The 21,463-nt window shown below is 39.9% G+C and overlaps 5 protein-coding genes across 19 annotated transcripts in view; 4 read left to right on the forward strand and 1 right to left on the reverse strand.

Annotated features, from left to right (window-relative positions):
* LOC136265169 (uncharacterized) overlaps positions 1-1,709 on the forward strand; it is a 67,025-nt gene extending 65,316 nt beyond the window's left edge. For 14 of the 15 annotated variants that reach the window (XM_066060001.1, XM_066060000.1, XM_066060006.1 and 11 more), the window contains one exon: positions 11-1,709. In XM_066060001.1, the coding sequence (XP_065916073.1) occupies positions 77-1,549 (1,473 nt within the window). In that variant the 5' untranslated portion in view covers positions 11-76 and the 3' untranslated portion in view covers positions 1,550-1,709. The remainder of the gene's footprint in view (positions 1-10) is intronic. The other variant, XM_066060010.1, reaches the window with a different exon arrangement.
* On the reverse strand, positions 1,382-3,606 carry LOC136265171 (uncharacterized). The gene is made up of 2 exons (XM_066060012.1): positions 3,220-3,606; positions 1,382-3,052 (listed from the first exon to the last, which is right to left on the reverse strand). The coding sequence occupies exon 2, from the start codon at positions 2,764-2,766 to the stop codon at positions 1,654-1,656; it is 1,113 nt and encodes a 370-aa protein (XP_065916084.1). The 5' UTR covers positions 2,767-3,052; positions 3,220-3,606; the 3' UTR covers positions 1,382-1,653.
* Positions 3,607-4,401: 795 nt separating this feature from the next.
* On the forward strand, positions 4,402-5,487 carry LOC136264702 (E3 ubiquitin-protein ligase TRIM45-like). The gene has a single exon (XM_066059479.1). It carries the CDS (start codon positions 4,402-4,404, stop codon positions 5,485-5,487), a length of 1,086 nt encoding a protein of 361 aa, XP_065915551.1.
* A 209-nt stretch (positions 5,488-5,696) lies between these two features.
* Positions 5,697-6,677, forward strand: LOC136264703 (E3 ubiquitin-protein ligase TRIM71-like). The gene has a single exon (XM_066059480.1). It carries the CDS (start codon positions 5,697-5,699, stop codon positions 6,675-6,677), a length of 981 nt encoding a protein of 326 aa, XP_065915552.1.
* A 5,577-nt stretch (positions 6,678-12,254) lies between these two features.
* On the forward strand, positions 12,255-19,843 carry LOC136263727 (mitochondrial inner membrane protein OXA1L-like). Its single transcript, XM_066058359.1, has 5 exons — positions 12,255-12,364; positions 12,414-13,068; positions 17,554-17,658; positions 18,262-18,475; positions 19,467-19,843. The coding sequence occupies exons 1-5, from the start codon at positions 12,315-12,317 to the stop codon at positions 19,769-19,771; spliced, it is 1,329 nt and encodes a 442-aa protein (XP_065914431.1). The 5' UTR covers positions 12,255-12,314; the 3' UTR covers positions 19,772-19,843.
* Positions 19,844-21,463: the final 1,620 nt, after the last annotated feature.

The raw sequence follows: 21,463 nt of genomic DNA on the forward strand, positions 1-21,463 counted from the left end.
TATGATGTAGGTGAGGCACTCACAGCGAGCAAATGATCCTCCTGAAGATATCTGGGTTATCTGCCAAGCTGATGGAATGGTAGAATCAGCACATTGTACCTGTATGGCTGGACTGGGAGAAGTTTGCTCACATGTTGGAGCGATTCTGTTTTATCTAGAATCAGCTAATCGCACAAGAATCACTTGTACACAAGTTGGGTGTGTGTGGAAAGCGCCTAGTTTTGTTGAAGCCATTCCATATCTTCCCATTGCAGGGTTACTATTTTCTATGCCTAAATCCAGGATAAGTTGCAATAAAAAGAGAGGGGCTCATCTTATGAATGAAACTGTACCACTTGACCAAAGTTTTGATGTGCCAGTAGTCAGAGAGCACTCTGCCAGCTCAGGGTCATCTGGAGCTAGAGCATTAGCAAGTGTAAGTGTGCCACCCTCAGATGAAGAGCAATCACTATTTCTAAAGGACATTGCTAAATGTAAACCAGTGGTTTGTTCCATAGTGCCTGCTCATTCTGATGCATTTAGGCCTACTTCAGTAGCTGTTAAGCTTCCTCCTTCATTGTGTGAGTTATTGTACAAGCCAGATAATGAAGAACTTACATATACTGAGCTTCTAGTTGTGTGTGATGAGGTAACATTGACCATTACTGAAGAGGAAGCTAATGTCATTGAAACTCATACACGTAACCAAGCCAGAAACACAGCTTGGTTTATGCAGCGTGCTGGTCGAATTACTGCTTCCAAAATGAAGTCTGTGTGTGGTACTGATGTCAGTAACCCTGCTCAATCTCTCATTTCATCGATATGTTATCCTCAGCTTCACAAATTTACTACCAGGGCAACTACATGGGGTTGTGAACATGAAGCCATTGCAAGAATTTCATTTATAGATATGGCAAAGCCGTTGCATACAAATTTTGAGTATCGGGATAGTGGTTTAGTAATTCATAGAGATCATCCATATATTGGTGCCAGCCCCGATGGGATTGTACAATGTAGTTGCTGCGGATACGGTGTTTTGGAAATAAAATGTCCTTACTGCATTAGAGAGCAAGATCCAAATCAAGCGTCTTGTTTAGAAGATGGAAAGCTTTCAAAAAAGCACCCCTATTACTATCAGATACAGACACAATTATGTGTGTGCTCAGCTGACTATGCCGACTTTGTTTTAGCAATATTCAGTGATGGAAATCCTAATTTATATCATGAACGAATTTATCCAGATGAGCAGAAAATAGGAGAATGTATAAACCATGCTGAAGCTTTTTTCAAAATTTGTTTACTACCTGAACTCCTAGCTAAATGGTATTCTAGGAAGGTTGTAATGCCAGATCAGACTGTGTCAGCTTCAGTTGTTAACAGTAAATACATATACTGCTATTGTAAAAAAGACATAGGCGGAGAAATGGTTGGTTGTGATAATCCCGACTGCAAGCATGGCTCATGGTTCCATCTTGTTTGCTTAAAAATACCAAAACCCCGTTCCTGCAAGTGGTATTGCCCAGATTGCAGGAGAATGCCAGAGTTCACACGTAAACGATCTAGAAAGTAATGTATTGATACTATATTGACAGTAATTTTTAACAATCGATGTACAGTTTTCCAATATTATTGAAGTACAGAATTTTGTAATGATACAATAACAGTTAATTATAATCAGTCCTTTGGAACTACAGAAATGCACAAGTTATTCAGAGCTGAACACACTAATACAATTTTGTCTATTGGTGGTTTATCATCTGAACAGTTAGTTTTCAAAAAATTGATTGGCATGCAGCTCATTAAAATAGAATATTTTTGTCGAGTTGCACCAATGACTCTTTCTATGTGTATTCGTAAGTTAGCTAATTTCCTTGTTTCCTCTATGTCAACTGGAGACAACTGAGTGCAGCCTCTAGTAAAGGCTGGAATCTTCAAGGTAGCACGCATTCTAGCCACATCCTCCTCTATGTCAAAACCTCGGTCAGCTAGCACTACATCTCCAGGTAGTAGTTTATTAAGAAACCCTGAGTTTACTGTTAAAAATTTATCACTTACTCTTCCACCCCAAGTTTGTGAAATGAAAGTTGTGACTCCTTGGGGACACATCGCAATAAAAACCTTGGCCGTGTTTGCATGTTTATACTGAGACCATGTGGCAGCTTTTGCTACTAGATGGGATGGTGTCTCTACTTTGATTTCATAGCAATCAACGATTACCACAACTTTGGTTCCATAAGTAGCCCGGAAACAATTAGGCATTGTTTTTTGCAACTCTGCTCTTTCAGGCCACTTGATTAGCCACTCTAACTGAGCATACATTACATCTAAAGTCTCATGAAATTGCCTGGATGCAGTGGCTTTAGATATTCCGATTCTGTAGACAATATCCTGAAACCCCAAATTTAGCCTTAGCTTGAGAAGGACTACTAAAAACGATTTCCAGTAGTAGGATCGTTTGTCACCATGCACAAAAGGACTCATCACCAGTTCAAAAGTTTTTAGTAATAAGTAACTTGACAGACCAGTGTAGTATTGTACTTTTGAGTCATCTGAAAGAAAGAAACTTTCAGAAAAGAAATCATTGTCATCTGTCTGTACTCCTTTGTCACACATCATTCTAGGTGTTTGAGTTCCTTTGTCATGTGTCATTACTGACTCCAGTGTTTGTGTGTCATCATTGCTTGTAATTAGCTCCAGTGTTTGTGTGCCAGTGTTGCTTGTCATTAGCTCCAGTGCCTGTGCGACTGTCATTGGCTCCAGTATCTGTGTGTCATTGTTGCTTGTCATTGGCTCCACTGCTGAGGTCACCTGTACGTTTTCCACACTAGCTGCTGTAACTGGAACACACTCCAGGTCTACATCACAATCATTATCCTCTGTCTGAAGCTCTATGGAAGCGGTCGAAGCACTCTGAGGTACTAACTGAATTGCAGCCCTTTTTTATTTCTAAGTTGTGTACGCTGTGCTCTCTCATTGGCAGCTTCCAAAGTAGCAATGTCCACTTTGTTATGTCCTAACTCTCTGGTGGGAAACCAGTCCATGTTGAACTTATCCATTGTATTAGCTGGCTTTCCTACAGCAACATACAGCATTTACTAAGTAGCTAACCAGTGGTTATTTTTAAAAAATTTGCTGCTACCATAACTAGTGATGGATGCAAAAAAAATCATGAATGCGAAGCAGTTAAGGCCACAGCCGCACAGGCTGTTTTAATAGTATAATGTAGTCATGCATACCTACCTCCTGTAAAATGACACTCACAAACAAATACATTCTCTAGTTTGTCATCTGTAAGATCCTCCCTGGAGATAGCTGTTAACCAGGCCCTGCGACGTTCAGTAGTTATTTCAAGCATTTGCTGCCCTTGGTGACGAATTATAGCAGGGAGCTTGTAAAAAGAACATTTATCCCTTGGGGACTTGTTAGAACAACCCCAGTATAGCGCATCTAACCATAATCAAACAGTCAACCTGACTCAACCACGAAGCACAACGGCGGTAATATTAACCAGGGTAATGATATTCACACCACTGAATCCTCCTGACCAAACTCTTGACCGATGTAAACAGTTTCAACAGTAGCACACGTTCACAGGTGGTACAAAAATATGGCGGCGGGGGTGTGGTCATTTACGTAATGTTTAGTTACCATGGTTTTGAAACTGCTCTATTAAATCATGATAATGACGTACACCAGCCCCTGAGCTAGTCTCGCGTGGCCAGACCGCTATTTCAGCGCAGGGGCTTATCGATTAGAGATTATAATCTCTAATCGATAAGCCCCTGCGCTGAAATAGCGGTCTGGCCACGCGAGACTACCCCTGAGCTAGGTCTGCAAGGGTTCACAGCCTGAATATCCAGGCAGTACAAATCATGTGATCAAGCCCTTACTGTTTACATCACTTCGTTGGGTTGGCATAGTCTCGTCCTCGCAGACCCATTCTCCGGGGTGGCGCTTATCGATTAGAGATTATAAGCGTCCCCTTTCGGAGGGGCCCTTATAATCGATAAGCGCCACCCTGGAGAATGGATCTGCGAGGACGAGACTAGGGTTGGCAAGGGGTGGTCACTATGTGACCAATAGTCTTCTGCGACCGGGATCAAGGTTTTTGATCGACGAAAATATAACTTGATCACTTGATTTAGCCTTAAAAACAGCCTTGATTGCTTGATAATTTAGCACATATTTTCGTAAATTCTCGTTTTGGTTGTGAGCTAGCTTAATCACCGCTTTCTACGACGTCTTGATCGCTTGATTCAGTGCTAATTTACCTCTTGATCGCTTGGTTTGATTTTGATCCCGGTCGCAGATGGTTCTACAGGACTATTGGTAGTGACTACCCCTTGGTTGGGGGGATTTTCCCCATCCAAACACAGAAAAGAGCGGTCTGTGCACGACGATTTATAATAACTACATGCAACAATGGCTGCCAAGCAGATGAAGAAGATGACTGGTCACCTTGTGTGTCCTATTTGTTGTGAGCTGTACAAGAATCCTAAACATCTCTCTTGTTATCACTCGTACTGTGAAGCGTGTTTGACGAAGCTACAGGAAAAGTCAGTGGACAAATCCAGCATCGCTTGTCCCGAGTGTAGGAGAATGAGCGTTGTACCAGCTGGAGGGGTAAAAGATTTGCCGAACAACTTTTTCATTAACCGCCTCTTGGATGAAATTGCTCTACAACGCAAGGTTGAGGGAGAAGAGGAAGCTAAATGTGACCTTTGTGTTAGGAAAGACCCGGCGGAAGTTCTGTGCCTTGATTGTAGCGCCTTTCTGTGCAGCCGATGTACTGACAACCACAAGTACAGCATAGAGTATCAAAACCACAACATGATGCCACTCAATGAGGTGCAGTCTAAGAAAGAGAACATCACTGTAAAACCAAAAGCCAAGTTTGCTTTATGCCAGGAGCACGAAATAGAGTTGAATTTTTATTGTGAAACGTGTGAGCAGTTGGTGTGTCACTACTGCATCATGAAGGATCATTTACAACATGAACATGATACTGTGAAGAAGGTGGCTAACAAGTATCGACAACAAATGGATGACATGATGAAACCAGTAGAGAAGATGATTGAAGGACTGTCAACTGCTCACAATAAAGTACATGGTGTAAAAGATGAGATTGGAGCTAAAGCTACCAGTGTTGACAAGGAAATTGATGTATATTATGAAAAAGTGCAGCGACAGTTGCTCCGACAATTGCAGCAACAAAAAGATGATCTAAAAACAGAGTTGCATAAAGTGTTGGGACAGAAGCAAAAAGAAGCTTCCCTCCATTTGGAGAAGATGGAACATTCCCAAGCAGAACTAGAGAGTGTTAAAGAACTAAACAGTGCAGTGAAGAGAGGGTCAGACCAAGAAGCGTTGTTGATGAAGAAACAAGTGATGGATAACGTGAAGAGGTTGAGTGAACTCTATGGCCAGTTGGGAACTGATCCAGTGGAAAGTGTTGCTGTAGAATTTGAGTGTCAAAGAATTTGGTCAGTCATTTTCACAGTTTGGTAAGCTTTATTTCGGTCCCAATATTTCCGTTGTGAATTCCAAAATTGTAAATATGCCTAAAATGACTTTACAAGGAGAGAAAGTTAATTTCAACATAGTCACTAAAGATCACCATAATCACTAAAGATCACCATAATCACATCTGCCACAAAGAAGGTAGTGATATTACCAGTGAAGCACAGTCCAGTAGGGGAGATTTCATTCCAGTAGAAATGAAGGATAACAAAGATGGCAGCTACTCAGCATCATTTATAGCCAATCATGTGGGAGAACTAAGACTGTCAGTTACTATTAACAAACAGCACATTAAGGGAAGTCCTTACCTTGTGAATGTGCACAGAAACTATCGTCCTATAAACTATCGTGCAATGGGTAAGCCAAACAAGATCGTTGATGGAGGAGGTCTGAAACTACCACGGGGTATTGCTTTTGGTAAGGATGGAGTATGGGCTGTTGGGGATCAGAGTAACCATTGTGTGTGGATGTTTGACAGTCAATACCAACTAATTAGAAAGATCGGCAGCAAAGGACATGGTAATGGACGATTTGATGGTCCATTGGGAGTAGCATTTGATCCTGATGGCCACTTGTATGTCACTGATCTTAGTAACCACAGGGTACAGAAGTTTAATCCTAATGGAGACTACTTGTTTCACTTTGGCAGTTGTGGATCAGAAAATGGTCAACTGAACTCTCCCTTAGGTATTGTAGTTCACAGTGGCAGAGTGTACATTGTTGAATGGAGTGGTAACCGTATTTCAGTATTTCAGTGTGGTGGTCAAACATTTGGTTCAGGTCATTTATCCATTCCTCAATACATCACTGTGACCAACAATGATCAGTTACTTGTTGCTAATTGTGGTCACAACTGCATCTCCATATTTACACTAGATGGTACCTACGTGGGAAAGTTTGGTGAACAAGGAGCCGGCAGGGGTCAACTGAGTAGACCAACTGGTATTACTACAGATAAGTATGGCTTCATCCTTGTGTTAGAAAGTGGGAATTGTCGTGTATCTGTCTTTGACAAAGATGGTGTATTTGTGCACTGCTTTGGATCCAAAGGCTCTGCTCAAGGACAGTTTTCATCTCCTTGTGGAGGATTAATGATGGTAAAATCTACATCACAGACTATTGTAATAACAGGATCCAAATCTTTTCTGAGTAGATTGACTAGCACAGCTTGTTTGTAATACTATAGTGTTTTTCTCTTCGACAGTGACATTATTGACTATTATAGGAAATTTTATTTGTATATTTCTACAGTGTAGTAGCTTACGTGGGTACGTTTCATTTACTTTTGAAAATAATTTCAATGAAGAAGACTTTTTTATTGTTTAACAAACTTGGCATTTAGTATACAATGATTTCATTATGTGTGTAGTGTTTAAAGTAAAGTATGTATAGAAGCATAGTTTGTGTGGGACTAAGTATATTCTGTTTCCTATATACATAAAATGGTTAAATCCTCCCCCTATCCATACCCTTGTATTTCTGCTGTCATTCTAGTTGTAATACCCATCTTCTAGCCTGCATGGATACAGCACAAAATAAATTGCAGTGTAAATCAATTATGCCAAGCTAGGCCCAACCTGGCACAGCAAAACAAGGCGACAGATAAGAATGCAATGTGAATATATTCTGGGACACTCAACTGTGGTTAACAAAAACGTGTTGCTTTTGTTTGCATGTCAACCAGGATTTTCTACTCATCACTTTAGTGTAGCTGTGACATATTGTACTTCCAGTATAATATGTATATACCCCATGACATGCAGTTATATGATCTGGTGTTGCAAAGAGCACCCGCTAGTTTAAACACAGCAGCCACGCATAATTATTTCAGCTGGTTCTATGCTTGTTCACTACATCTCAGCATGGTAGTTTTATCTCCGTGTATTCTCCACATCTGGTGGTATGGAAAAGGTAGCTACCACCATTTATAACCTAGCCCACTTGCTCAGTGAGAAGTAGAGTTCCCCACATTCCATGGTTATGGGCTAACTCCATTGTAGTTTGGGGTTCTCCTTGCTTCACTCTTCGTTTCCATAATGAGCATCAGGGGATCGTGATCTTGATCCAAGTGTCCTTGCTCCAGCTGTTGTTGACCTTGGGGGCAACTGTCTGTCCATTGAACCCTGAGCATTCTATAGGTCTTCATAGGTATCTTCTGTAGAATTGATTCAATGGTGGATCCAGGAAGGGACATTTGGGCCCCGATCCCCACCTCACCTTGTGGAGGAGCCATACTTCTGATTAAAATACTTTATGTCAGGCCAAGATCAGCTTATAAAATTCACGGAAATATGCACAATTTATTACAAATTCACCTGAAACCAAAATGAACCAAAGTCAAACTAGCTATGAAATTTCCACTCAGCACCTTCGTGCGTATTAAGTGCCTCTAAAAATAATTATCGTGTTGCTGTTGTTTAAGACATTCAGAGCCTTTTAAACAGCTTTTAAGACCTCACAACCATCTGCAAAGACCAAAATAGTAAAAATCAACAGTGAGATATTACTAAGAGGTATATTATTTCTTGCTTCAAAAATGCAGCAACTAACAAGAGAATCAGGGTCTCCCCAACCACATTGGCCTGTTTGTGCCCCTCCCCTTGTGATTATTTTAGACCTTAAAGTTTTATTTGAAAGTTTTTCTCATAGTTCACAGACATGTGGAGTGCCATTAGGGCTGGAGGAAAAAAACTTAGTAATCCGTTGTGAATGGTGGATTTGACTGCTGTATTAAAATATATCCAACTGCTCTATTAGAATATCTATTTATTTATCTATATTTGTTTGTTTGTTTGTTTATTTATTTATTATTTAAAAGATTTTGCTGCAGTTACAGTATATACATAGACATACAATTACAAAAAGAAATTAACATATATACCTTTGCTCTCCATTAATCCACTTTTGAGGAATCGATGTAAGTTTCCCATTACACTGTATAGTAATATACTGCCCAGCTCTGTTCCTGTATAGCTACATATCATGCAGGGTAGGCCTGAGCCTAATATGATCAAAATTTTACCTATTATTCTTTCCAGAATTTCCCAAAAAATTCTCCTATTATTCTTTTTTTATTCTTCTATCTAGCCTATTATTTTATAATAATGCCCATTTAGTTTCTGTAGCTATAGTCGCTTAGTTCTCAAGATGCTGTAGTATTGCTAGAATTAATTAATTAATAGCTAGCCATAAATGAAGCATTTCACCTTACACATAACGGCTGTAGCCATTACAACAGATTTAAATGGTTATCGGGAGTAATAATAATAATAATAATAATAATAATAATATTAGCTAAGTGTATTAAAGCTGTAGCTATAACTACATGCTAAGTTTAGTGGATAATAATATCAACATGTTTGTTGAAAGATTTAAAGAAGATACATTGGTATGAGATGTAAAAGTTTCAGATAATCATGCAGTTAAATCCCTGATGCTGTCTGCAGATTGGTAGATCTGACTGCTCTATTAGAGTATTTGAGCGTTCTATTAGAGTATATTGATCTTTTAGAGGCTTTTCAGCCTATTTCAGCCAGCACTCGTATAATAATGCCAGCTACCTATCATTCTTAGTAGCTAGGTTCTTTCTTCTAATTAATCAAGAATAGACACGCCCCTTAATTCCACTGATTATTCCCATGGACGCCCGATAATTCTAAAGTTATGCCTGTAACCATGGAATTACTCTCACGAAATTAGTGACCTATTATTCTCAAAATTATACCGGCATAAATTATTAGACGCAGGCCTAATGCAGGGGCTAAAAAAACGGCTATTTGTTAGTTGTAAATGACTTCTGGCTAGTTGTAAAATTTAAGAAAAAAATAGCCAGCTGCACCACAGAAAAGTAACATATATAATTATGTGCTGTACATCTTAGCTCTTTTACACTGAATTTACCATAGGGATTTACCTCAAGATTTAATCTTGAGATAGTCAATTTTTCATTTTGTGGTCTATTCTTTGATTAAAAATTATACCAGTTAGTTTTAATCTTCTTTCTTATAGTCCCCTAATAAAATTGCCTTAAAGTCCTCTAAAATGAGGCTACCGTGTATATAATGATTATACAAACATGTAGTTCTTGCTTTTAAATTTTGTCCCTTCAGCTTAAAGTACTTCCAGATATCAATTATTTCTCTAAAATTGTTTCCAGATTCAATCTTGGCACACTTACGTTTCAAAAATTTCCCTGGGGGAGTATGCTCCAGACCCCACTAGTTACTTAAACTACAGTTTTCATCACTTTGTCACGCAAACCCTCAATCATGGCAATATGCAGCACAAAACTTGGTACTTACTTCATACACTATGTGTAAGGCGGCTATCAATGTAATGCCCGACTACCACAGATACGGGCTGAGGGTTGGGGAAGGTTGGGGATGGTGGGGGAATTGATCACTAAATTTCCCCAACATGGTGGGGGTTTGTCTTTACTAAGAAATTTACTGAAGCAAAGGCGTGCGTTTAGAAAGGAGTTTCTCAGATGCTAGCTAGCTACTAGAATCCACTTGAACTCACTCACAACCCGAATCTCTTGGCCAACGCCCAATGCCTGATCTCCACATAATCATACAAATCCCCTCCTATATAGCCCCACTATCCCCGGGGTTTGCTAGTCAAGACTTGGTCGGGGTTTGTATCGCCAATACTTCCCCAGTAGGTGGGGAATAGTAATTTTCTGTGATGAAAATCCCCACCTTCCCCATCTCAGCCCATATCCCTGGTAGTCGGGGATTACATTGATAGGTGCATAATTAGCCACTTATAGCTACTGTGCTGCCATACAAACAATAATAATCTGGTGTTCCTGCTGTAAGCATATACAAGCAGGGGCGGATTTAAGGGGGGGCTAATCCCCCCTTTCCTTTCTAAGTAGCACTTGGCCAATAAAACCCTAAATCTTCTACAGACCTCTCAACTCTCATGGTTTCACCATGAGACTCAAGTTTTTGGGCCTCTTCTCAAGGTCTCACAGTCAGGTGCTAATTTCTCAAGGTCACACTCCAGATCTCAAGAATTCTCAAGGTTTTTGCCTGTAAACAAAACTCAAACCCACAATCGAAAACTTTTGTCAACTCAATATGTGACCCGGTTTGCGAAAAGGGCTCTTATAGCCTTTCCAATTGCATATATATGGTAACCCATAACTTGACTGGTGAATATGGTACAAGCCTACAATTTGGTCACTCATCAACCCTAACCTGGCAGTAGCTGTGGGTGTAATTACATGGTGATAGCTTTAGTAGATTAGGAGTTATGATTAGCCAAACATGGATAACTGGAAAGGCTATAAGAGCCCTTTTCGCAGACCGGGTCACATATAAGAAATGGTACTCACATGATAAATTTTATGGCACTCAAATCTATAAAAGACTGGAGCCAACCTGCCAAACATTGTATTATAACATGGTAAGGTGACTTTCTCGTTTTTTATTTAGTAGAAAATAAGTTTTCCTAGCATTAATCAACTTTGTTACGAAGGTAGACAGCAGGAAATATATCACATGCCAAAGCAGAGGCCAAATTTGGACCTAGTGAAAGGATTAGTGATACCTACAATCATCACAAAGATAGGCATAAAGCTGAATAAGTAGAGTTATGATTCACATGATACTACACCGTGCTTGGAATTCCAGGTTGCTTAAATTCTGGCTATGTGTAGATTAATCAGCACAGAAATAAGCTGAAAATAACAGCAGTATGCATGCAGTATAGCTAGTTCATTAATAAAATGTGTGTGCGCATGAGCCCCACTATTGCATGAGACCATGCACTTGGTGTGTCTCAAGGTTAACTCTAGTTCCAAGTTGAGAGGTCTGCTTCTATGCGTATCAAAAGCAGGCTTATTTCAGGAACTATGCATCACTACCAACACAAATAATGTCTATGTAACTATACCTACTGTTCAACTTTGTTCCAGGAGAGTATAGCTTCCTTTTCCTCAAGAGTTCTTCAAATAACAGGTTTCAATTGTGGGTTGCATCTCCAGTTACAAAAGTTTTAATTGTGGGTTTTGTTTTATTCAGATAATTAGCAGTGATTTCCACTATGGTTATAAAAGGTGATTAGTGTGGTTTTCATTTATATGATTCAAAAAGTGATAGTTGTCAAGTTTAGCTATAAGTTTCAATTCATTGTTAATCTCAATTGCATCTTTGAAGCGGAAAACACTGACATATTCAAATCTCTGCTACGTAACTATTATTTTGCAATCAATAGCTAGCTAACATTATTTATTATTATATCTGTGTATATTCTTCTGTTTGTGAAGTTTTCACAGTAAAAACAAAAACTAAGTATACTCGGCCGATTAGTTAGTACTGTGACACTGAGTTGTATTAAGCAACTCAGTAGTGGACTAGTGTCACTCACAATTTTAGCTCCTCCTAGCTAACACCTTGTAAGATTCATACTGAGCCCACCTTGATCAAAGATACTGGTTGCACCTCAGAATCTAGGTGTGATCTAACTGCATGGATGACAATTACATGATTTATATGCTTAACCTCCAGGCAATCGGCTACAGCCATTCAGTTCTTCCTTCCCAGAGCAGACTGAGGATCATGACTATAGCTGACATTACTATTTACATTATAATGTAACTACAAAAACAACAAAAAATTTGTAGCTATAGTTAGCTAGCTACAACACAATTAGTACAGGCACATACAAAGCGAGTGCATTCTAGTATGAAGCCCTATGAAACCTGACTCAGGAGGATAATTTTTTTTGGATTTCTGTCGGATTTATAAATAACTTTTCGTTAATTTAAATAAATAAGAGCCCTGCGCGGACAGATCCAACCACTCAACATGTGGCCTTGTAGAATTAGACTAGCCAGAGGTTTGATTCAATGGAGAAGGTGAGAAGATTGCAAGTAACATTAGTTTGTGACAATGAACCTCCTACAGATCGATACACGTGGGGCAAACCCGAGGCCTGTCAGCGCCTGCAGATATCCCAAATGAAACTTCTGCGCAAGCGCGCTGGAATCTCGATTCACTACAAGAAGCTACTCCTAGTGTGGATGTAGCAACAGAGGGGGCGGAACTTGTGAAGACAGCAGGAGAAGTAACGCTAACAGGCTGGTCTCCTGTGGGTCTTGTACAATACATGTTAGAAATGATACACGTGAGCACTGGTCTACCCTGGTGGGCCACTATAGCAGCCACTACAGTTGCAGTAAGGCTATCTCTGACACCGGTTGTTGTACGACTACAGGCGAATGCCGTCAAGATGAATAACCTCAAACCAGAGATCGAACCGTTGATGAAGAAACTCCAGGAGTACAAGCAAACTGGAAACATGGCTATGGCTTCAGCCTGTTCAACAAGAATGATGCATATATACCAGAAAAATGGCTGTAATCCCATCAAGACAATGTTCATGCCGTTCATACAAATGCCTATTTTTATAACATTTTTCATAACTCTGCGAAGGATGACTAGTCTCCCTGTTGAAGGAATGGCCACACAAGGAATGTTGTGGTTCCAAGACTTGACAGTGCCTGACCCGTACTATGCTTTATCTGTCATTGGTTGTGCTTCGTTTATCACCGTCATTAAGGTGAGTTTGTTATGATTTGAGATGTCTTAATGTGCATGTTGCTGGGGATCAGGTGACCACTAGGCTGGGATTTTTCTGCATTCTTCACGTTTTAGTTACATGTTTCTAACACAGCTTTTAGCCTTCTCATAAGTCCCTAGAGGAGTAGCATTCACAGAGTAATACCATATAGCAGGATTTTTCGAGGGATTTTTTTTTTTTTTTTTTGCAAATTGCCACCATCCAAGATTTTGAAGGGGGGTTAGTGTGTACCAATATCGACCTTTTATCAGATATTTCACTTAGTTACTATCTTCTCTATGGTTGATCTTGTAGCACTGTGGGTAAAGTGTGAGGTCTGACATGCTAACTGTTTGTAGTGGCCAAGGGTTCAATTCCTAAACTTGGCTAGTTTCTTTGATCAGAGTACCTGTTTCATAGGTCTTTTTTCCCTTTTACAAAACTGTTTTTGCAACCACCAATGAGGCTTTCTTGTCATATTTTTAACATTTATGGTGATGTCCATACTGAAAAACCTTTTAATGTTTAGATGCAACCCACTACTAAGGAATAATTGGTATCAAAAATGCTTCTTTTTTTTTTAAGCTCATATCAGTTATCGGTACATTGATGCACATCTAGAAATTTTCTTGGATGGCAAAGATCGCAAAAATATATATATATATATATATATCTCAATATGTGCAGAGTAATCAGTAAATTTTTGAAAGTAACACACACCACGCATACACACACACACACTCACACATACACGTACACTACATACACCACACACACACACTACACGCACGCACACACACACACACACACACACGCGCACACACACACACACCACACACACACTAGACACCTGATCCTGATCACACTGCCCTTGTGGGTTACATGTTCCCCCAAATAGGAGAGCAAAAACACTTAACATGGATTGCATGATCTTCTGTGGGCAACAAGGCCACCAGCACTCTTAAACCATTGTTGACATTGATCACATTGCACTGTTCCATGTTGAAGGTGTACTGGCTTCTCTCTCTCTCTCTCTGAAAGGTACTTGTGTCTGTTCAAATCTCCTGATCTTTTAAAAGATCTCTGACACACTGAACAAGATATTGCTTGTGTAGCTGTTGAAACTCTCTTCTCTGAATGATTGGCTGCATTGCATCTGTGAACAGCCAGTCTCCCTCTGCTCCTGAACCACCTCTGACAAACATTACACTGAACTGCACCAGATTGTTCTTGTATCGGCAATTGTCTCTCTTGGATACACTTGTGATGAGCTCTGTCACCTTCCCTCTCTGGCAAACAGTGCACAAAACACCATTAACCTGACTAGCCTGTTGGTCCTCCAAATCACACGAACACTGGCTCCATGTATCCTTCCATCTTGATCTGTCCTGAGCTTTCTCATGCCAGCAACCATCACTAATTCCCAATGATGTTAAATCATCCTTCAGCACATCCCTCCATCTCTTCTTTGGCCCATAAAATGGACGTGCCTGAGGCAACCATGCAAAAAGACTAATCCTGGGGATGCGATGGTCAGACATCCGCACCAAATGACCCAGCCACTCCAAACGTCGTTTCCTAAGCTTAGTACTGATGGTTTCTAGATCACCCCACAATGCTCTCACTGTACCTGATGAGATTTTCTGTTCCCACTGCTGCTGATTAGTGATACCTAACACAGATCTCACACATCTATGATGGAAACTATTCAACTTTCTCAGCTGCCCACTAAGAGGTGTCCAGCACTCACTGCCATACAGTAGGACTGACAGAACACAGGCTCTATACACATGTCTCTTAGTATCAACAGACAAGTGGGAATTCATAAACGCACGTTGTCTTAGAGCTCCAAAAGCTTTAGATGTACTGGTTATTCGTCTCTCAACCTCTGCGCCAATTCTCCCATCATCTGAGATCAAAGACCCAAGATAAGGGAACTGTTCAGCCCACTCAATGAGACTATCACGCACAACAAGAGGACGTTTCTCCTCAACAGTCACTTCGTTACCAATCACCATAAACTTAGTCTTAGGAAAACTTACTGTCAACCCTAAAGAATTTGCCACCTCCACATAGACCCTGATAGCAGCACACGCAGCAACTCTTGAACAAGCCAAAAGTACAACATCGTCAGCAAACTCTCCCTTCTGTAGCAGCACTTCTCTGGCATTCCTGGTGGAGCTTCGAAACAATCGGTTGTCTTGCTTACACAAAATCAAAGTACCTACATCTGTAATCTCCTTAACTCTCTCCACCCACCTCTCAGCAACAACACAGGCATATAAGTTAAATAAAATAGGCGCCATCGTGCATCCTTGACGCAAACCATTGGTGACCTCAAATTCCTCTAGCAGCTCCCCATCCACTCTCACACTAGCCTTCATGTGATCATGGAATGACTTCCCTAACTCCACCAACGTCTCAGGTACCCCCACCTTCAACAAAGCCAACCACAGTGCTGCTCGAGGAACAGAATTATATGCCTTACGAAGGTCCAAGTACTGTAACGTATCATGCTCTATTGCCTCTCAGTAAGTTGCCTGACCATAAAAAACCATATCTGTACAACTACATCCTTTCCTAAATCCACATTGTGACTTAGTTAGCACTTTATCAGCCAATTTCTGCAAACGATCCTGCACAATCCTGCCCAACATCTTGCCAACAACATCGAGTAAAGCTATCCCCCTCCAGTTATCACAGCAATGTAAGTTGCCCTTCTTGGGGACTGGGTTAAGAATGGCATCTTGCCAGTCCTGTGGCACCTGTCTCTCCCTCCATACTGCACGGACAAGATCCGTGAGCATAGCCACAAAGTCTTGGGGACTGGGTTAAGAATGGCATCTTGCCAGTCCTGTGGCACCTGTCTCTCCCTCCATACTGCACGGACAAGATCCGTGAGCATAGCCACAAAGTCCGAATTAGCCCTCCCAACTTTCAGCATCTCTGGCAGGATCCTAGAATTTCCTGCTGCCTTCCCATTCTTCAATTGTCGTAATGCCACATCTACAGCTGCACTACACGCATACACACACTACACACACACGCACACACTACACACACACACCACACACACAGTCTATTGAATGATTTTATATAGTTTAAAAATAAGCTCTTATCTACGATCCTATGAGTACACTGTTTAGATATAAAATTCTGATTGAGTGCTGCAACTTCTTTGTGGCTCTCTGCTCAACTCTCTTGCCAGGAACCTTCACAGAATCCATTGTATCACATGACTTCTCACACTGTTTTCCTGCCACATAAAATAGCTGAACAAAAGACTATAGCCAAACTATATATGGTAGGCCCTCAGTAGTCTAATCCACTTTATCCAATTATATCTATCTAATCCACTTTGCCTGCCTGCCTGACCACAGCCGCAAGGAAGGCCAAATGGAGCAGTGCATTTTTGGCAACCATCTTTATGCCACAATAACAAACTCACCAGTGGCATGTGCTTTTTGACTTCCAATGAGTGTGTGCCTACTCCTTGTCTTTCCTTTTTCTTCTTCTGGTCTTTGTCCTTCTTCATGCAATGAAACCATATTGAGGCATCCTATTAGCACTTTTCTTGAGCAGCATATGTAGATGCTGAGTGTATAGTGTTAGTGGCGAGTTATTACTTGAGCTGTATTTGCTACCTGTACTTTTGTTTTGGGTTTGCGATAGTCATTCACCTTAAAAAATTCTTGGGCACGCCACTAATCAATGCAAATTTGATCAATTTTCGTTTAATAAATATACCATACATATAGTCTACTAGGGTGACTGCTGTACTAGAGTATCTTGGGTCAGCCTCTTCTTTCCAGCTACTATTCTATATACAGGTAGAGGAATGTGAAGGTGAATGACTATCGCAAACCACATATAAAAGTACACATACAAAAGTACGGGTAGCAAATGTGGCTCAAGCTATAACTCGCCATTAACACTACAGACCCAGCTCTTCTTTCCAGGTACTGTTCTATATAGGTAGAGAAATCTATCACTCGGAAGGAGTACTAGTAAGTGGTATATTTTCTGAGATATTCACATTTCTACATACATTAGATTGAAGTCATTCACCGTCGTGATGTGTTAAAATGTCACATGTTAGTAGAATGATTTTGACAATGCTTATAGTCTATATAGAACAGTTACATGTATGAAAACCAAATACACTACTATATTGAAATCTAAAAATGAAGTAGGAATCGTAAGTGATAAAAAGTAGTGGAACAAGGGATGAATGATGGTATTACAACATAGCTCCAACTTTGGCATCGAACAAAATCATTGTAGGAATTTCCCACCAAGCTATGCTGCAATGCCATCATTCATCTCTTGTTTCACTACTTGGATCCCCTACTTCATATACTAGTCTTTATTTTGTGAAAGTTACTATTTTGTGATTGTTTATGTTTACCTCAGTCACTGAGGTTGTAATGAGCCCTACAATAATAAAGTGTTCGTTGTTTACTCTTGCTTGTTTGTTTGTTACAGATTGGTGGAGAGATAGGCGTGACCAACCCACAGATGCAGAAAATGCAAACTATTTTCATGGGCCTCGGAGTGTTGATGATACCAATATCAGCCACGTTCCCGTCTGTAAGTACCCCTCACCTCCCAGTGCTAGAAATAAGGACCAGAAATTGGTCAACCACTTTTGAAAATAGAGGGTAGGTTCGTAATAAATAGCAAGAGTAACTAGAGAGTAGTGAATGTTGTATTAGCCCTTGAAAGTGGTTGTGTATAGTAACACATGATCAATGGTTCATTTATGAAATATGGGATAGTTTTAAATGAGGTACACAATAATAGGGCTCTGTTTGGTAGTTTCTGTGTTATTAAACTAAGGTATTGAACAGCTGTGAAAGGAATAGTAATGATGAGAGATAACACCAGCTGACTACAGTGCAAGTGGGCCTATGTCAAACTGTCAGTACTTTCTTTCTGCCCTTTTCCCATAATGTTTGTGTTCAATTGGTTTGGTGGCAAATTGGGCTAAATGCAGCAACCACTGAACAGTAACATAAACAGAAAATTACTGAAATATTCAACTTTATGTGCTCATTTTTGCAAGCTATTGTCACATTTGATAGTCTGCTTTTACTCTTGGTGGTCTTCCCCATTGTATAAAGTAAGACAAAACAATTATCTCTAGCACTGGGACTTCTTTAAGTGGTGACCTTACTCAGTCTCACTCAACAGGGTATGTTCATGTATTGGATAACATCGGCATTGTTCAGTGTTGGTCAGGTGATGGTGTTGAAGGTACCCAGAGTGAGGCAAGCTCTTGGTATTCCCAAACGGACAGACTTTCCACCTACCACCTCTGCTACGACAAGTACTTCTACTGTAGTTGCTACTGATATTAAAACAAAGAAAGAGAAACAAAAGGGTGCTTTCCACCAAGTGAAAGAAAGTAAACAAAGGATTCGTTAGTATTTCTGTGCATGTGTATCATCAAATAATATGTATTTATATATGTAGCATTGGCTATATGGAATATTACATTAAATTAAACAGTGGAAATTTTTGGAGGGTATATTCTTTCATGTTTGGAGGTGTGAAAATTGTTTCTCTGTTTGCAAACTTTGTACATGTGTGTAGTGTGTGACTGTGTGTGTGTAGTGTAGTGTGTGTGTAGTGTAGTGTGTAGTGTAGTGTGTAGTGTAGTGTGTGTGTAGTGTAGTGTGTGTGTAGTGTAGTGTGTGTGTGTATGTTTTATGTATTTACGTGTAGTGTGTGTTATGTCTGTGCATGTAGTTTGTGTGTCTGGGCCTGGTAACACTACTCATTAGTGGTGTGACTAATGGCAGTGTCTCTGACTGTGTAGTCCAGGCAGAGTCAGGCTTCCTCCAGCTGGCATAACAATGGCTTACTTCATGCGTACAAGTGCAGGTGAGGGTGTTCACATCTGGACCAAGGCTTTGACTCCTCTACCCTGTCCACTTGAGGCTCGTACCAACTATGCTGACATAAGTTTGTGCATGATAGGTTAGCAAAAGCACACGAGTATGATAGGGATGGTTAATGTATAATGATCGTGTCAGCAAAAATGAAACAGTTCAAGTTAGAAATTACTCTAATAGAGCAGTCACTCTAATGCAACAGTCAGGAACAGAAAATGCTAACAAGTCAGTCAGATGTCAGACATTTTCAGCAAAGTAGGCTTAATTTTGAACACTTGGGTGGCTACCTCCTATGGAGGACTGGCGTGAAGATGAAGACCTCCAGCGTGAAGCATGTGTTCTGTGTGTATGTGTGTACATGCATATTCTATTGGACACGCGTGTGTATGTGACCATTAAAAATTCATAAACTTTATGAACGGTAACTATTAGTGTGAATTATTTGCTAACATTTGTTCATTCAAAGTAGAGGGAACCTTTATATTTGGTTAAAAATTTTAGTGTATCAAAACTATTTGAAGACAGATCAAGCAAAGAGAGTGGAAAAAGATCGAGCAAAAGTCTATGAAGACATTCTACATGGGAAAGTGGAACTGTATGACGAGCCTCCCAAGCTGCACAATGCAAGAGGCAAGGATGAAAGAGTGATTTATCAGTATTCTAAGGAACAGAACTGGCCAGTAGTCAAGAAAAAGGTGCGGACAAAGAAAGATCAGCGTAAGTGGAAGAAGTGGATTCTTTATGGCACCTACAACACTGGCTGGAAAGGAGCCTATGCAAGAAGGAACTGGTCAAAGAAATACTAACATTACACTCAATCTGTTTGTGATTTAATGATACTTTATAATCAGTTACAAAGGTGTTGATTATCCAACTAAGTACTGTGGTGATACTGACACTTAGATGCCACCCTTTTAATAGGACCACCTCATTATAGTAACCGTGTCAACTGTCAAGTAGGTCGTATAGCTAATGTGTACTTCATGACCTCATTAATAAATCATTGTAGAGACCTTGTCAAGGCCCCAAGCATGACTACAGTTTATTTCATGATCTCATTATAGTGATCATGTCCATGCATAGCTAAGGTGGTACTTCATGACCTCATTAATAAGACCACCTTGTAGTGACCATGTCCAAACATACCTAATGTGTACTTCAATTGAAGCCATAATATTAAGTCCTGAGAGTGGTGCTATGCACAAAGTTTCATAAAGAGGGTAGATTCTTTCCAAAGCTGCAAGAAATACATCACTGACGAACAATTAAAATGTAAGCGAAGAACAAATCTATAGATGTGCATGAAATGAAAGAAGGAAGCTGCATAACCAAATGTTGTTTGATTACTTTTTTAAAGCCAGAAATTTTCGAGGGACAAAACTTTTGCAAAACTGTAAAATCCGATTTTCGCATTTTTAAATTCACGGTAGTCTAGAAAACCTTTGCACATATAGCTGTATCAGTGTATGCAATCTCAACATTTCACATTGTATTTTCACGAAGCTGTCATTACTCACGAAAGTTTCATCCCTCGAAAATTTCCCATTATACGGTAGATTATTTTAATTCCTAGTATATACATTGTGAACTAACCAAATGAAATTAGTTTGTTCTTCAAAATACTCGATTGTGCTTTTGAGCAATATGCTCATTAATAGAGATCATATCAAATTACAGTGGAACCTCTTTTTCTTGGCAGTCTGGTAAATGCAAGAAATGCATGCTAAAGCAACTGACTTAAATACAAGTAATGTTGTTATTGTATGCTATCAGTGCTGTGCAGTTTAATGGACAGAGGATTGTCTACTGCCTGCCTGCACCGTGGGTATATTGATAGGAAGAAAGAAATACAATTTTCATGCATATGCACGGCTCCATGTTCCATTCTCCAAACAGAATGGCTTTACACTGTAAACACCATATGATGATCCCTTACAGTTCAACTTAATTTTTTTCCTCCCTGTCATTTTGAGGGTTTAGATTTTTTGCATACTTTACAAAAACTATTATGAAAAGCAAATGCATAGGCTATAGTCATTGTAGAAGTGTTTTATGATGGATAGAAAACAAAGAAGCAACAGCTACAGAAGGTAAAAAATGTCGAAAAAGTGGGACCTCCATACTGAACACCCAATTCCTTAACCACTGAGCTGCCAATATAATGGCTGACCAGTGGGGAAATCACTTTCATGTTCACAGTTGTAAAGTTTTATTATCACCTAGCAACCAAGTGATAGTTATTAGTAGAATAAACAAGCCACCTAGCAGGTAACAGCAATCTTTAGTGTGCTTTCATCTAACCCAAACAAGCTATATAACTAATTTAGGCTGTCCGAACAGCAGAGGTGCCTGAGGTCTGTATAAGAGAGGTTCCACTGTATACTCATGAACTGACTGTTTTCTTACAGTGTGTTGATCGAGATTTTCTGACTCTTGTATTAGAGTAAGTGACTGCTCTATTAGAGTATCTCAATTAATTTTACAGTCAAGTGATGGTC

Source organism: Dysidea avara, chromosome 8 (assembly GCF_963678975.1).
Source record: "Dysidea avara chromosome 8, odDysAvar1.4, whole genome shotgun sequence".
NCBI classification, from domain to species: domain Eukaryota; kingdom Metazoa; phylum Porifera; class Demospongiae; order Dictyoceratida; family Dysideidae; genus Dysidea; species Dysidea avara.